Source organism: Balaenoptera musculus, chromosome 5, assembly GCF_009873245.2.
Source record: "Balaenoptera musculus isolate JJ_BM4_2016_0621 chromosome 5, mBalMus1.pri.v3, whole genome shotgun sequence".
In the NCBI taxonomy this organism is placed as follows: Eukaryota; Metazoa; Chordata; class Mammalia; order Artiodactyla; family Balaenopteridae; genus Balaenoptera; species Balaenoptera musculus.
Window position 1 is genome coordinate 107,295,706 of NC_045789.1, and position 17,809 is coordinate 107,313,514.

Here is a 17,809-nt window from a genome sequence, read left to right on the forward strand (position 1 = left end):
TTTAGTTTGCTTAAATCCATCAGAGGAATCACTATGTATGGCAGCTATAGCTTTAAAAAATATATTTCTTAAAGAATAAGACTTGAAAGTCAAACTCCTTGATCCGTGGGCTGTAGCATGGATGTTGTGTTAACAGGCGTGAAAACAACCTTAATCTCATTGTACATCTTTAAGAGAGCTCTTGGGTGACCAGGTGCATTGTCAGTGAGCAGTAACATTTTGAAAGGAATCATTCTTGTGAGCTGAAAGTCTCAACAGTGGGCTTAAAATATTTTGTAAACCATGTTGTAAACAGACATACTGTCATCCAGGCTTTGTTGTTCCATTTATAGAGCACAAACAAACTAGATTTAGCATCATTCTTAAAGGCCCTAGGATTTTCAGAATGGTAAATGAGCATTGGCTTCAACTTCAAGTCACCAGCTACATTGGCCCCTAACAAGAGAGTCAGCTTGTCCTTTGAAGCCAGGCATTGACTTCTCCTCTCTTGCTATGAAAGTCCTAGATGGCATCTTCCTCCAGTAGAAGGCTGTTTCATCTGCATTGAAAATTTGTTGTCTAGTGTAGCCACTTCATTAATTGTCTTAGCTAGATCTTCTGGATAACTTGCTGTAGCTTCTACATCAGCACTTGCTGCTTCACCTTGAATTTTTATGTTATGGAGATAACTTCTCTCCTTAAAGCTCATGAACCAAGCACTGCTAGCTTTAAACTTTTCTTTTTGCAGATTTCTCATCTCTCTCAGCCTTTACAGAATTGAAGAGAGGGCTGTGCTCTGGGTTAGGCTTTGGCTTAAGGGAATGTTATGGCTGGTGTGCTCTTCTATCCAGGCCACTAAAACTTTCTCCATATTAGCAATAAGGCTGTTTTGCTTTCTTATCATTCATGTCTTCACTGGAGTAGCACTTTTAGTTTTCTTCAACTTCTTTGCATTCACAACTTGGCTGTTTGGCAGAAGAGATCCAGCTTTTGGCCTATCTTGGGTTTCGACATGCCTTCCTCACTAAGCTTAATCATTTCTAGCTTTTGAACGTGATGAATGTGTGACTCTTCCTTTCACTTGTACACTTAGAGGCCATTGTAGGGTAATTAATTGGCTTAATTTCAATATTGTGTCTCAGGGAATAGGGAGGCCCGAGGAGAGGGAGAAAGATGGGTTGGCTGGTTGGTGGACAGTCAGAACACACACAACATTTATTAAGTTCAGCATTTTATATGGACATGGCTTGTGGTACCCCCAAACAATTACAGTAGTGACATCAAAGATCACAGCCACAGATCACCATAACAAATATAATAATAATGAAAAAGTTTGAAATACTGTGAGGATTACCAAAATGTGACACAAAGACACGAAGTGAGCAAATGCTGTTGGAAGAATGGGGCCAAGAGACGCTTGATGCAGGGTTGCCACAAACCTTCAATTTGTAAATAATGCAATATCTGCAAAGTGCAATAAAGGGAAGCACAATAAAGTCAGGTATGCCTGTAATTCCTACCACCGCAACGTATCTGGAGCGCAACTCTGTTCCTCCATTTTGTTAGGTGCTACCAGGTAGTTCAGGTTCTCATGAGCTCATCTAAATTAATGTTCAAGCCTCATTTTTTCTAGTCTGTCCTTCCATTGCTGCTAAAGCTATTTTTCTAATCATAAATCTGACTCCTTTTTTATTTAACTTTCCTTTATTCCTTTCTGGACTTCATTTCCCCCAGGCATGTCTAAAAATGTGCTTTTATAATTCATTATACATGCCTCTCATAGTATTTAAACTCAGTTAAAATTTTTTTGGAAAATATAAAATGGCTCAGGGATCTGTGAGCTAACCTAAGCCATTTTAGCACTTCTCAGTTCCTTTTGGTAAGCATCAGTAGCCTCTGTTAGAAGTCGTTAGGGGCTGTACATCCTCTCCTACATAACTTCACCACTAGGTGGTATGGTTACAAAGAAAGCAGTTCAGACTAATTCTTTCACTTTATGAATTTTATTAAGTAGGCACAAAACAGTCACGCAGCCTGTTCTTATAAGTTTGGTGAAGTCCATCCTCAAAGAGGATGCGTTACTGTGGCTGCGGGGTCAGTCAGCCTTCTAGTCAAATGAGACAACAAAGTCTTCCTTTGGAGGAGGAGGGAGCACACAAAACCAAATGGAGATCTAGGTCTAGAATGCCTCTGTTCAATAGAACTTCCTGTTCTGTATAGCTGCATCATCCAACACAGTAGACAATAGCCACATGCAGCTATTAAACATTTGAAATGTGTCTAGTATGACTAAAGAACTGAATTTTTAATTATTTTAAATTTAAATGTAAATAGCTCTATGGGGTTGGCAGCTACTGTATTGGACAGTGCTGGATTAGAAGGCTGTTCCATTGGTGTTTGGCTGCTAAGATTGCCAGATTCCAAAATTCTGCTTACACAAGGGTTGTGGCACCCATACAGTCTTTCTATACTGTCACTTATAAGCATCACTCATTTGTTAATGAAACATTTCTAAAATCCCTAATGATGACTAACAAAGTTCTTGGTATAGATTTTGATATTTGCAATCACCTCTGGAATGTGAATTCCTGATAAAGGTATTTCAAATGCCTAGAGAGTAAAGTTTAAAAATGTATATGAAAATAGCTATATTGTGCTGTTATAGTAGTATGTATGTAGTATTTTAAAATAAATATATAGTTTATCACTCAAAGATAACTACTAAGATTTTTGTAGTAATTTTATATATATATTTCTATATCATTTGGGCTTTTACTCTTGAAAAAAATCTTTGCTAATATGTTACATGGAAAATGGTATTTTTAAAAAATTTGCTAATGAAAGTAAGAATTGTCCATTATTTTAAACTAGCTCTGCCTCCTCTTTTATAAACTATCTTTGTGTAAACTGTGAATGTTTTTTACACAAAATCATCTATTCCTACTCCAGGCAGAATTATTCTTCTCTGTGCTTCTATATTTCTTTGTGTATGTAATATTTATCACATGTTCACTGTATACATCTGACTTTCTTAAAAGAGATTTTTAGTGCTTGGCTAGCATGGGCCACTCATCTTACTTTTTTCAGTGCCTTAGATCTGAGTAAATATTTGTTCAAAGATAAAACAAAGAAATAGTTAAGAAACAATGTTTTCAAGCCATAATAACTTAATCTCTACAGATTGGGAGGTAAATAAGTTTTTGTTTTGTTTTACATTTTTTTTTCTGCCAGAGAGGCTAAATGTAAACTTTAGGAATATGAACTCTATACAGGTTGCATTTTGACTCAATGGCTAAAGTAATCTTACGCTAATAAGAGTTATATTATCAGCATTTAAATAAAAGTAGAATTTTATAAACATAATCAGAATAAAATGTGACTCTCTAGAGTCACAGTAAATCAAATCTTAAAGGGTTTTCTACACTTCTGTTTCAGGGAAAGGCAAATTTTCTCTTTAAAAGGTTATTTGCTGGCCATAAAGTCTCTGTTACAACTACTCCACTCTGCTGTAGTACCAAAGTATCCATAGACAACGTGTAAATTAATGAACATGATTTTGTTCTAATAAAACTTTTTGACAGGCAGTGGGCTGGATTTGCCCTTGAGCTATAGATTACCAACACCTACTCTATGTCTTTAACTAGAGATACAGACAGTTAATTCAACAGGGAAATAGCTTAAAAAGGGTTCAAATATTGTGACATGAATAATTCTTTCCTTTGTTATTTAAATGAAGATAGGAGATAAACACTCATTTTTTTTTTCTTTTAAGCTCATCAGCATCAGTGCTATAGAGATTTTCATAGTGTATTTTTACTTCTGATGTTTATCCATTTGTAAATATTTTTAGGAGAGAAAAAGGAGAAAAAACAACAGCCAGCAGGAGGAAGTGCTGACTCTAAGCCTATTGATGTATCCTGTCTGGATCTTCGAATTGGTTGTATCATCACTGCCAGAAAACACCCTGATGCAGATTCTTTGTATGTAGAAGAGGTAGATGTTGGAGAAACAGTCTTAAGAACAGTTGTCAGTGGCCTGGTGAATCATGTTCCTCTTGAACAGGTAATCTGTATAGCTAAAATTATTTCTACATACACATTTCACCTTCATTCCCTCTTTCTTAATGTTTTTTCATGTAATTTTGTATCATACTGCACAACATGAGCCAGTATTGATTAATTCAGTTGATTGGTTTGAATGTAATGAATTCCACCAAAAAGTGCATAAAACTACCAAAAACTTGCAAAAGATCTGTAAATTAAGATCAAATTCATGAACATAGAAGAAATATGTTATTTTTTTCTCAATTTTTAAAAATGTTTTTAGTTTGGTATTTAACATCATTGTTCCATCATGGAATTTTATTCCTTGATTTTTAAAATCATTGTTATATAACTCAGAAAGCACCAATCTAAAATTAAGAAAGCAAGTTTTATTTCTTTATAACTCAAGAAATATTTTCATACCTGAAGAGGAAAGAGGAGAGGGGATCATGAAGATTGAATGTGCAATTTTTAATGGTATTCCTTTATTCATTAAAAATTTGATGTTATGTATTTTATTATTTAGATATTTAAATGTATCTATATTTCCAATGACCGTGGAACGAATCAAAGACAGTAATAGTTTTTAATTTGCTATTTCTAGACATCTTCTTTAGTAATTTGCATCATTTACCTATTTCCTCTGCCCCATAGTGCTTGAGACATTGCAGAGACCATAGACTTCAACATTAAAATAGTTCTCCCTCTCAGTCCTTTGCCAACTTTGTTGCTTATTGGCTTTGTGAACCTGCATAAATTCCTACATTTATTCATTCCTATTTCTAGATGCTGATATTTATTGAGTACCTACACTGTGCCAGGAACTATTCTAGGCAAGTGAATTAAAATAGAAAGATAGATAGATAGATAGATTTGCTTACAAAAACCAAAAGCCCTCCCTTTGTGAAGCTCATATCCCTATGAGGGAGTCAGAAAATCATAATATGTAGTGTGTTAAATAGTGATAGATATCAGGAGAAAAATAAAGTAGGGAAAGAATCTAGGAAGTATTGAGGCTAGGAAGATGTTGTCATTTATATAAAGTGGCCATGGAAGACCAAAGAAAGTGATATTTAAGTAAAGGTCTAAGAAAATGAAGAAAGCAAGTCATTCTGTCTGGTGGGAAAGCATTTTCAGGCAGCCCTGAATCAGAAGTATACCTGGGATGTTCAAAGAACAGCAGGAGGCCAGTGTCACTGTAGCAGACTAAATAAGGGGAAATGTCATGGGAGATGAAATCAGAGATAAAGATGCCAAATGATATAGGGTGTTAGAGATCATTGTAAAAACTTGGGCTTTTGTTCTGAGTGAGATGAAAGCCATTGGAGGATTTTTGAGCTAAGGGGTAATATGCTCTGTCTCACATATTAATAGTATCATCCGGTTGTTTTGTGGAGGGGAGAAAGATTGAATTAAGGAGATCAGTGAAGAAATTTCTCTTATCTGTGAAAAAAAGATAGACTTGGCACATGTGTGTGCTTTTTCTTTTTAACATTCGTTTTGTATAGGACCAGGGCTCCTTTATAACTACTTAGGAAGTTAGGTTCATAAGGAGCCCTGGAGAAAAGAACCAACTGATCTTGAGCCAGCTCAAACTGGAAAAACTCCTCCTCATTGGAGCTTCAACTTTTTTGTTCTCATAAGTTAGACTTTTTCTTCTCTTCCAAAAGCTATCATTCACAGCCATAACCAAAGCTATTTATATACACATCTGTATCTAACCCAACAAGTCAGTACTGGTAAGCAGTCTATAAAGTAACAGCACTTAGCTCCCCAAAACTGCATACCAAATTTTGTACATTTGTTTATTTTTCTACGGTAAAGGTCCACAGCTCTCATCTGATTCTTAACAGATTGCATCTAGCTAACCCTGTTGTTTTTCTTATACATATTTGCTATAACTTTTTTTTTGAAGTTCCCATATATGTGGCATTTTACAGTTATTTGTTTGAAGAGAATAAGAATTCATGAAGACCTCCAAAAAGGGGGCCTTTTAAATTTGAGCCTTAGGCTAATTTTTTTTTAATCATAGAATTTGGGGGGTAAATTTGAAGTTTAAAGAAATATTTATGTACTTCTTTAACAAATTATAGAAATAGCCATAATTGTTCATTGTAGTGTGCATAATGCTTGAATTGTTAAATGATCAGTATTTTTTAATTTAGGAAATGAACCTTGCATAGTATTGGAAATGATCAAACATATAGGAGAAAATATGTGCATTTATTTTAGTGCTAATGCTAAGCTAAATGCTTTATATACATGTTATGATTTAATCCTTGTGACAAGTCTTTAATATCATTTCCCTCCTTTTGTGAGGAAACAGGGAGATCAACTTTATACAGCCTCATTGCTAGTACATGGCAGATTAAATTCAAAACCAAATCTGTTTCACTCAGCCATTTCTTTATTTATATTTAAGTGACATATTATTGCCTCTGCTGTTTGATCTCTAATGCATTGTCAATTTGTAGAATTTTTTTTCATGTTGATATAAGACTTCTTAATAACATAAAAGATTTTAGACACAGATAAGGATAAAAACAGCCACAAAAATAGGACATTTGATATTTAGCATATTAGATGTACCTTAATATATTCTAGATAAGATTATTCTAAATCTCTAGATATCTTTAATCATCAATTTATATTTCACACAGATGCAAAATCGGATGGTGATTTTACTTTGTAACCTGAAACCTGCAAAGATGAGGGGAGTAGTATCTCAGGCAATGGTGATGTGTGCTAGTTCACCAGAGAAAGTTGAAATCTTGGCACCTCCTAATGGGTCTGTTCCTGGAGACAGAATTACCTTTGATGCTTTCCCTGGTAAGTATTTATTAGTCATTATTTAAAATAGTTTGGGAATCATTGTTCTCAAAGCTATGCTTGGAATGTTTACATTTAAAATCAATCCTGTAAATGACTTGTAAGACTTGACATTAAATGATCATTATTAGTGATATAATTGAGTTTATTGAGATTGACTCAAGATGGCACAACTGTCTAACTATTCCTTCCCCATGAACACTCAAATTTCATAAAACACCAGAGAGATTTTACCCTAAGTGAAATACTAATTTTGATACCTCCATAGCAGAAGAATGTCATAAGGATAGAGAACCAATTAATGTGCTACAAAATCATTTAAGCTGTAGATTATCTCAGAATGCAACACAGAAAGATGAAGAGATGAAAAGGGAGGGGGAAATATATAATTCTCAAAGTCGGTCTAGTAATATACTTGCACATGCTTTTACTAGACTTGAGGATTTAGATGAAATCTCTAAGTAGAAATTCATATTTATTTTAATAATCTAACAGGAAAGTTCATTTCATATTGCTTCTTTTCTGTAGTAAAATGCTCCTGAGACAGATGAAACTTCATAATGCATGAGAACATTTCTTCAAATAGGTCTTTGAAGCAGTAAAGAAAGGATGCTTGGCAGATGTAGAATAAATATTTCCTTCATAAAAGTTGAAGACCTCATAAGAGTAAAAACTGTTAGAAATTAAAAGACTGTTTACAGAGGATGTTCATTTGACTGGAGTTAGGAAAAGCAGAAATAAATTAGGGTAACAAGTAGGATTAGGTTTAAAAGTCAAAATTTATTTGGAGATGTATTTGTAAAAACAAATGAGTTTTAATGGAATAGCAAGGCTGATATGATTATATAGTCGTGTTTTTTTAATCCTATGTTAACTGTGTTTGATGAAATATTAAGACATGAAGAATTTTAACATTGGAATAATAAGATTTTAAAAAATGGATGAAAGCATGGGTAACTTCCATGAAACTCAGCTCCCACCTCCTAATAAAAAATATACTAATCTAAAAAACATGGGGTTGTTTAACAAGTATCTGTGACTTTGAATCCATGTGTATGTCTTGAACCTTGGTAGATTGGAGATCATGATGGTCTGTGCTCTGAGAACCTTTTTTGGTAAAGCAGGTTTTGGGAAAATCCCAGGCTCAATCATTTCTCAAAGCAGCATGATAGCTTTTGGTTCTAGGAGCACACGATCACCACTCTACTTACTAGGATATCAAAACACTTTGCCAAACTTCATGCTTTTGGGTAGGCCGTCATGTGTGTACCTGACAAACCTGAAATTCTATTTCACTAAGTTGGAATGGAATGAAAATAAAAGCAAACTTTTTCTTTTAAGATTCAGCACACATTGAAGAAAAAAAACTAAAATCTTGGTTTACCCTTTCAGATTAAAATTTGCCTTCCTTTTTATTTAAATATTTAAGATGAGTACATTTTAAGTTTTATTTTTTGATATAAATTGTAGAGTCAGATGTTTAGAACTGGAAGAAATCATCTACTTTAACCCACTATTTTACAAATTTGGAAACTGAGACCCAGTAGTACTTAAGTTACTTGTTTAAGGTTATACAGAGTCTGTAGAAGGATTGAACAGTAGATGTGCCTGAATCTCTAATACGATCAGCATTTTTGTTTGTTGATTGTTGCTTGCTGTGAATTCATATGGGCTATCATTAGAGAAGGCTTATAGTTCTTTTATTTCTATGACAGCTTTCATTCCCTTATCTTATAGAATTAACAGATAAATATTTCAGCACTTGAATCAGTTGTTATTATCTGGATGTTACTGTTACGTATATTGAAATTTTTTTTTTTTTTTTTTTTAGTTACTCAGTGATTTAGCATTAGAGATGCTAATAGCCCAGTGTGGATTTCTTGCCTTTACTATATTTTTGAATCTTCCAATCTGTTTGGCTGTTTGTGTGTTTATGTTTACATCATTCCAAAGTCTAATATTTCTTTCATATTCATAGTTTCTCCTTGTGCCTTACCACATGAATATGTAGATAACATATTAAAAAATTTGTAAAGTGAAAGGGAAAAACCTAACATTAAAGTAGCCTATGAGGTTGTTTGAATTATTCTCTTATAACTTATAAAGTGCTTAACCAAGCTGAACAGCATCGAATAATTGATAAACTTGGGGACATGAGGTCTGTTAGTACTCATCCTACTTACGCTTCCACATAGGTTACTGCTTCTGTAGCAGTAAATCTAAAAGGAAATAACAGTTAATACTATGTATGCAACAGACCATTAGTCTTATTGTTTTGGTTTTTTTTTTTCCTTTTCCCAGAGAGAGCCATGATTTATCAGTACTGTATTGTTCAGCATATGTTTTACATTTTAAAGCTTAAGGTGTCTGCTGGTACATTTTGATGTTCACTTGATATGCTCAGTGTCTAGAGATTTACATTTTATGTTATGTGTATTAAGTGTGGTATAGAAATTGCAACTGGGGCTCAAACCTTTGAATTGCTATTTGGCCTTGAATAACTATTTTTCCAACTACAAAACCATCACTTCCATAGAGTTTAGAAGATGCCAAATCATATTTTTATAACAATGGCTAAAAACTCTCCCCACTACTTTTTAAAATCTTAAATGTGTGAAGCCATAAATTTTAGTATTTAAATATGGTAACTGGTCCCTAAAGCATCAAGCAACCGAAAACAGTATTACAGGAGACAAAGGCATTGATATCTTTTTTTTTTTTGAGAATGCACTGGTTTTGGTCTAATAATAAATGAGAATTTGCATTTAGACTTCAAACTTCTAAGATCATGCTTATCTCTGTTGATATTGAGTCTTATTAGTAAATATGAGTTTATGGTTAATCTCAAAGCATGTATGATATGTGAAGGTCTTTAGCTTCTGGACCCACTTATTCTTTAAAATTAAATTGGGGGTTTTTTTTTGGTATTGAGTGATTTGAGGTTTTTATATATTTTGGATATCAGCCCCTTACCAGCAAGTTTGCAAACATCTTCTCTCATTCAGTTGGTTGCCTTTTTGTTTTGTTGATGGTTTACTTTGCTCTGCAAAAACTTTTTAGTTTGATGTAGTCCCATTTGTTTGTTTTTGCTTTTGTTGCCCCTGCCTGAGGACAGACATTCAAAAAAACTATTGCTAAGACTGACCTCAAAGAGTTTACTGCCTGTGTTTTCTTCTAGGCATTTTATGGTTTCAGGACTTACATTTAAGTCTTTAATCCATTTTGAGTTTATTATTGTATATAGTGTAAGAAAGTGGTCAAGTCTGATTCTTTTGCATGTAGCTGTCCAGTTTTCCCAACACCATTTATGGAAGAGACTATCTCTTCCCCATTGTATATTCTTGCCTCCTTTGTTATAGATTAATTGATGCTATGAGTGTCAGTTTATTTCTGGGCTCTCAATTCTGTTCTATTCATCTATGTGTCTGGTTTTGTGGCAGTACCATCCTGTTTTGATTACTGCAGCTTTGTAGTATAGTTTCAAGTTCAGTGTAGTTCAGTTGTGACCCCTCCTTGTTCTTCTTTCTCAAAATAGCTTTGGGTATTCGAGGGCTTTTGTGTTTCCATACACATTTTAGGATTAGTTGTTCTACTTCTATGAAAAATGCTGCGGGTATTTTGATAGAGATTGAATTGAATCCATAGATTGCTTAGAGTAGTATGGACCTTTTAGCAATATTGATTCTTCCAATCCGTGAGCACAGTATAACTTTCCATTTATTTGTGTCATCTTCAGTTTCTTTCCTCAGTGACAAAGAGTTTTCAGAGTCAGGCGTTTCTACTCCTTGGTTAAATTTAGTCCTAGGTATTTTATTCTTTTTGATGCAGTTGTAAATGGGGCAAGGATGTGGAGAAAAGGGAACCTTTCTACACTGTTGGTGGGAATGTAAATTGTTGCAGCCACTGTGGAAAACAGTATGGAGGTTCCTCAAAAAACTAAAGGTAGAATTACCATGTGGTCCAGAAATTTCACTTCTGGTTATTTATCTGAAGAAAATAAAAACACTAACTCGGAAAACACACCTGTGTTCATTGTAGCAGTATTTATAATAACCAAGATATGGAAGCAGCCCAAGTGTCCATTGATAGATAAATGGATAAAGAAGATGTGGTGTATGTGTGTGGTGTGTGTGTGCACACGTGCGTGTATGCACGCACACACATACACAATGGAATATTACTCAACCATTAAAAAGAATGAAATCTTTGTGGACCTTGAGGGTATTATGCTTATTAGTGAAATAAGTCAGAGAAAGACAAATACCATATGATTTCACTTTGTGGAATCTGAAAACCACAGCAAACAAAACAAAACAGAGATTCATAGATACAGAGAACAAACTGCAGTTTGATAGTTTGATAGTTGCTAGAGGGGAGGAGGGTGGGGGGACGGACGAAATAGGTGAAGGAGGTAAAGAGGTACAAACTTCTGGCTATAAAAGAAGTAAGTCATGGGGATGTAATGTATACATAGGGAGTACAGTCAATAATATTGTAACAACTTTGTATGGTGATGGACAGTAAATGATCTTATTGCAGTGGTCAGTTCATAATGTATAAAAATATCTAATCACTGTGTTGTACACCTGAAACTAATATAATTTTTTGTAATTAAAAAAAAAAAGCCTGTCTATATTTGATTCTCTTCCTTAAGACCTATTTCAATCAGGCTTCTCTCTCCACTATTCCACCATAATTGCTCTGGTCAAGATCACCAATTTACTCCCTGTAGCTAAATCCATGGCTAGTTAGTTCTCAGTCCTTTTCTTAATTAACTTTGACTTGGCTTCTGACACCACACTTGCATGGTGGTCCTCATGCTTCATTGGCTGCTCTGCTCATCTCCTTTGCTGATTCTTCCTCACCTCCCTGACCTCTTAATTGGAATACCTCAGACCTTGATCCTTGACCTCTTCTCTTTTTCCATGCTTGGCCTCTTTTTCTTTCCATGTTCATTCCTTTGGCTATTTTATTCAGTCACTTGTCCAGCTACCTACGAGACTTCTTCACTAACATGTCCCAGGGGAGAAGAATGTATATCCCAGTCTTCTCCCTAGATTTCCCTTTTGCATACATCTTCTTCAGAAAATCCTAGTGGCTGTACCTTCTGAACATATCTGGAGTGATTCTCATCATCTCTACCTCCACCACTTTGGTCCTGACACCACTGTCTCTTATCTGGGTAATTGCAAAAGGTTTCTAACTGATCGCTCTGCTTTTGCCCTTGCCCTTCTTCCGTCTATTTTCAGTTATAGCCTACAGGGTGATGTAGGTCAGATATATTAGTCCTCTGCAAAAAACTATTAAAAAGCTTTCCATTTGAGCCAGAATACAGATACAGGTCCTTACAATGGCCTCTCATTATTTCATTAACCTCATGTACTTCAGCTGCTCCTCAGTCACCCTAGTTGAGCCACTGTCTCTTTCCCCAGGTAGCTACATGGCTTGGTCCCTCATCTTATTCAAATCTTTCAGATGTCTCCTTATTTGTTTTATTTTTCTCCAAAACACTTATCATCATCAGATAAACTGTACATTATTTATTTTCTGCCCACATGGAAATGTAAGCATCATGAAATCAAGATTTTTGTTGTTATTATTCACTACTATATTCCAACCATCCAGAAAAATGTCAGGCATAGAGTAGGAGGTCAGTAAGTTGGTTATTGAATAAACAGAAAGAAACATACTAGTAAAACATGTTTTAAAGAACCCCCCCAAACCCTCCAGTATTTGAAGAACAGACCTGAGGATCCATCTTCATTATTTCCAAGATCATTCCTATCAAATCAACAAACCACTTTTCTCTGTTGATTAGCTCTGTAAAATTAATTGATCCCTATTTGCAAAGTTATACTTTAGTTTTTGCATCACAAAAGGTGATAGTTACAATTATTATAGTTCAAAAGCTCAATTAATGAAACATAAAATAATTAAGTTGGTGCTAAGCTTTTCATGGTCTTGACATATCAGGGAAGCTGATGACTCTGGAATTTATGTTTATTGCTTTTTGTAGTTTTTAAACGCTGAGATGGTAGTCACAGCTTTTTACATCTGTACAAACTCCTTTCTGAGCTAGTTCCTGTTGCCTGTGTGTTTTGTTTAGATTGAGTTATCTTAAAGTAATCTCTGAATGATTAGTTCTCTTACAATACGTGTAACCATTTCCACATGGTGATTATTGGCATGTGTTTAGCAATTACAGAGACTACAGTTTTCAGCTTTAAGAACTTTTGTTGATATCATCACTTTGTTTGGATAGCCATGCCAAAAAAAGAAAGGGGGGGGGGAATTAGGAAAATAAGATTTAGAAGAAGATTATAACACATAGGGATGATGAGAGAAAGGAAAGGAGGGAGGGAGGGCGAGAAAATTAGGAAAATAAGATTTAGAAGAAGGATATAACACAGAGGAATGATGAAAGGCTTCTCTGGAAATAGAGTTCATTTTTAAAAATTGTTTAAAATATTAGGTATGCTTTTTTGTGAGAGGTGATTTAAACTTTCATTTTAAACTTGCTTTATACCTTACCAAATAGTGTATTATTGAGAAACATGAATAAACCACAAGGTTAACACTCCATCCAAGACTTTTCAACTCTGATTTATATTCAGTGATCGTAATTTGGCAAGTTTTAATTACAATCTCAAAATTTTAGTGGTCTGAATCATTATTTCATTTACTGACTCGTTAAAGTCTTGCAGCCACATTCGGAATGTTCAGGTATTGAGCCTGTTGTGTTAAAAGCAACAATCAAGAGTGGGAGGTTCTTCTCATAGTTTCTAGTTCATTTTTAGTTAAAATCTTTATCCCTTGAAAATTATTACAGTCTTATGTAAGAAGTTTAAAACCTTCAGATCTTGTTCCACAAGTGCTGGGTGACCTAGGAACCTTTCTGAGCCCAGCTTTTTCATCTGTAAGAAAAGCTTTTTAATGGTATGTATTTCTTGTGAGTTTTGTGAGGTTTAACTTTTGAAACACTTAGCTACCTGCCTGGTGTTTTAAGCTCTTAGCTGTTACTTTTGTGCCTCTATTTCCTCATCTGTAAAGCGGGGGTAATTAATAGTATTTATTTAGTATACTGAGAGGATTAAATGAGTAAATATATGTAAAGCACATAGTGCAGTGCCTGGCACATAGTAAGCACTATGTAAGTGTAGTGTTATGTATTATAATGATTATTATTTTCTATACATACCAGTGTCTTCCTAGATCTGACAAGCTTAAGTTTGTGCTGCACCACAGCTTGTTGTACTTGGGGCTTATGTCTGCATTCAGCAAAAATTTACCCACACAATCTGTGGTCTTGATAAGAAGCTTTTACACAAACCTGAGACAATCTGCTTCTTGAATTCATTATCAGTTTGGGAATATCTTTTTTTGGGTTCAAGGTGGGGGGATCCAGAGTTAGTACTCAGGCCCTCCTGAACAGTGTGTCTGGTCTCAGCTTTTACAGAATTCTGGAATGCCCACTTCCCCACATGATCTGTGTATAAACAAAGTAGGATTATGCTCTTAGACTAACCAATGGCTTGGTGAAAAAAAATAAAAATTTTATAGATACTTTATATATTGGAATTTTTTCTATTCTGTTTATTAATTAGTTTCTCTGTTGTCCAATCAAATAATCAAATGCTCTTAAAGGAGTAAGAAAAATCCTTATCTTTTATACTAGACAGTCTCTTCAGTTTTAGTTTCACTGCCTATTCTTCTACTGTAGATACATTATTCAATTAACTGTTCTGTCATCTCTGAAAACCTACATATCAGGACAGTTTTGTATATTTTTGCCAGTTTCAGGGTAGTTTCTGAAGAGCTAATAAAAAGATCTAGAAAGTTATATTTCTATTATTACTTAGTTATACTTAAGCAGTATTTTTGTTGTTACCTCCAGGGAAATCATTTTCCATTTGAAACTAACACTTAAGGGATTCGTTACTTCTCTTCATTGTTTCTTAAACTGATTCTTCATTTCAAAAGTTATTGAACATCCTCAGCTACTAAAATCATGTTACATTCAACTTTACTCTCTTCTTCCTCATCATTCATTAAATAGAGGGATTGCTTGGTATATTGGTAGTTTTTAAGCCTAGACCAGATATGTTCTACAATGTGTTTGTCTTTTATTGATTGTAAACTTTATAATGTGAGTTACGGTAAAGAGAGGGGATAGGATATTATCCACTTGTAAAAGTGTTGTTTGTTTCTTTTCAGAAGATAATTTATTAGGAGGCAAGGTGCTGTACTAACAGAGTAAGGGCTTTGGTGTCAAATCTCACTCTACTTGTTGATTGTGTGACTTTGAGCAGCTTATCTTCTCTGAGCCCCAGTTTCTTTATATTTAAAACTAGAGTCAGTGTTGTTCTGTGAATTGCACGCAGCAACATATATTCCTGGTGCTTAGAAAATGCTAGTCCTGTCTCCTTATTCTTCCTTTCTCTTTCCATCTCACCAAGTGGAATGGGCAGCAGATGAAACCCAGAGTAGTTATTATATTTAGCTAGATAACCCCAACATTTAAGCCATTCTCCAGTATTGTAAGAAATCTTTAAGTACTCTAGCAGCGATCTAGTCATTTATTTTTTATGTTGAAACAAATAGTAAAGCATAAGCTGCTTCTGCCATGTGTAAAAATATAACACATCAAATTATGCTCTCATCTGTTCAAAATCTTTCTTTATATGTAGTGATAAAATGAGTATCTTGTATTTTCATTCTAATCATTTGTATTTTCGTTCTAATCATTTCATTCTAATCTAATTAGAATGAATCATTCCAATTCATTGAGCTATATTACCTGTAAAACTGTTTATTGTAAGAGTAAAAAATAATATCTTTAACGTTTGTAAGGAAATGACAAAATATTTTACTTTACCAATCAAGAATATAAATTGCCGACATCGTAAAAATAAAATAAGTGTTAAAAGTAAACGTTTAAATCCTGATCCGGCCTAAAGATCAGAAATTGTATTCAAGACAATTCACTAGAAATCTCTATGGACAGTTTATTAATATGTTAGCTATGTATTTTTTTTCCTCCCCCAACAGGAGAGCCTGACAAGGAGCTGAATCCTAAGAAGAAGATTTGGGAGCAGATCCAGCCTGATCTTTACACTAATGACGAATGTGTGGCTACATACAAAGGAGCTCCCTTTGAGGTGAAAGGGAAGGGAGTCTGTAGGGCTCAAACTATGGCCAACAGTGGAATAAAATAAAATCAAACACTTCAGTTACTGAAGTACATTAGAGAAAACTTAACAATAAAAAGAAATATATTTGTCACTTGTACCTAAACTATAACTGGCTCATTTTTGTGTTATTTCTCTTCTAGACTTGAGTAGTCTTTTACCTGGTATATATTGTTTTCAATTAATTAGAGAAACACTACATTTTTACCGATGGTTTTTGATCCTTTATGATACAGGGAGGAATTTGCCTGTGTTTCATGATGATTTATGTTTTAGTGAGGATGTTGGCTAGCACATTGCTTTTTCTTTATACATTTAGGTAACTTGAACTAGATTAACATTTAGTTTCTTATTTGTAGGCACATGTTGCATGCAATTTGAAGCCCTTGTATTTTTAGTATCTGTATTATAAACGCCCTCTCCTCTTTAAAAAGAAAAGTTAGAATTTTTGTCAGGCTTATTAACTAGTCTATATTGTAATGGTATTGAAAATGACCAACTGTTGATTCTAGAGAGCCGAACAACGTGAACGCTAGGAGACATGGCATTTGAACATTATTGCTGTTGCTTACCAAAGTAACCCAGACTTATATACTTAAGGTGACTTTTTTAAAAGACTGAAACTTCCAACTGTGTAGTGAACTTATTCTTTCCATTTAACAAGATAATTAGTAATAAATTTTGACTAATTCTAAAGAATAAACACATTGCAAAGTGTTGCCAGTGTAGTTCCCAATAAATTGACTGTAAACACGGTCCACTTTTTTATTCTAGGTGACTTCAAAGATTCTTTGGATACCTAATAAAAGATTATAGCTTTTATCTTTAGAAGAGCATTTAAGGTTGATATCTTTTATTTTTTCATGTACCATCATACTGTCAATATATAAAAGAAATTGTAGCCAGAAATTTAACATACATATGTATAAAGTTGTCAAATGTGTATTTTCACTCATCTTACAGATATTGTAGGAACAGTGAAAATTAACTTAGGCACTATGAGCTTCAAGTTCACCAGCCTTGAGATGACGACTGAGATACCAAAAAAGAAATGCATCTATGGAGGTAGGAATATCTATTCTAAAAGAAAAATGACACATACCAATATTCTAGCACTGTTGCTGTTTATAGCCTACAATAAGAAGGAGAGGCAAAACAAAAACTTTTAAAACAACCCTACATGCTAAGTTATAAAAAGTATCATTTATTTAAGTCCGTGGAGTTCTCTGGTAGGCCAAGATGTGGTACCATCATAGAAATTTTATCTTCTTTATGAAAAACTGAATATTAACAGAGCATCATTAGCATCTATCTGTTGATAACTAAATACAAATGACTTTCCAAAGTTTTGTACTTGAGATATGTTATTCTTCCGGGAATAAAGACTTTTTGTGAGTCTGTATTTTCTGATTTTTCCCAATTATATTACATTTCTATAAATAATTCTAATATAATTTAAAGAATGTTTCAACTGTTTAGATAGTTGAACTATTTATTCCCAATTTTTCAAGTTTCATAAAAGCATTACTCAATCAAGTTATCCACTTAGCTCCATTCAGTTGTTATTTTTACAGAAAACTTAATTCTGTTTTATTTGTATTGCTGGGATGAGAGAACTCTTACAGAATCAACAAAAAATGATGACATTGTTAGTGAACTGGACATAATCCTTCTGGCTTCTGACTGGTATTCAGCCCGTTAAGAATTTCAACAGTAGGAGATGGTGTTAGGTCACAGACTAAACAGCTAGTGCCTCTTGACATCTATTTA

At 34.1% G+C, this 17,809-nt stretch overlaps 1 protein-coding gene across 1 annotated transcript in view; it reads left to right on the forward strand.

Annotated features, from left to right (window-relative positions):
• Nucleotides 1-16,145, forward strand: part of AIMP1 (aminoacyl tRNA synthetase complex interacting multifunctional protein 1) — a 34,152-nt gene extending 18,007 nt beyond the window's left edge. Inside the window, exons 5-7 of the mRNA XM_036852721.1 lie at nt 3,830-4,041; nt 6,683-6,851; nt 15,900-16,145. Of these exons, the coding sequence (XP_036708616.1) occupies nt 3,830-4,041; nt 6,683-6,851; nt 15,900-16,066 (548 nt within the window). The 3' untranslated portion in view covers nt 16,067-16,145. The remainder of the gene's footprint in view (nt 1-3,829; nt 4,042-6,682; nt 6,852-15,899) is intronic.
• Nucleotides 16,146-17,809: the final 1,664 nt, after the last annotated feature.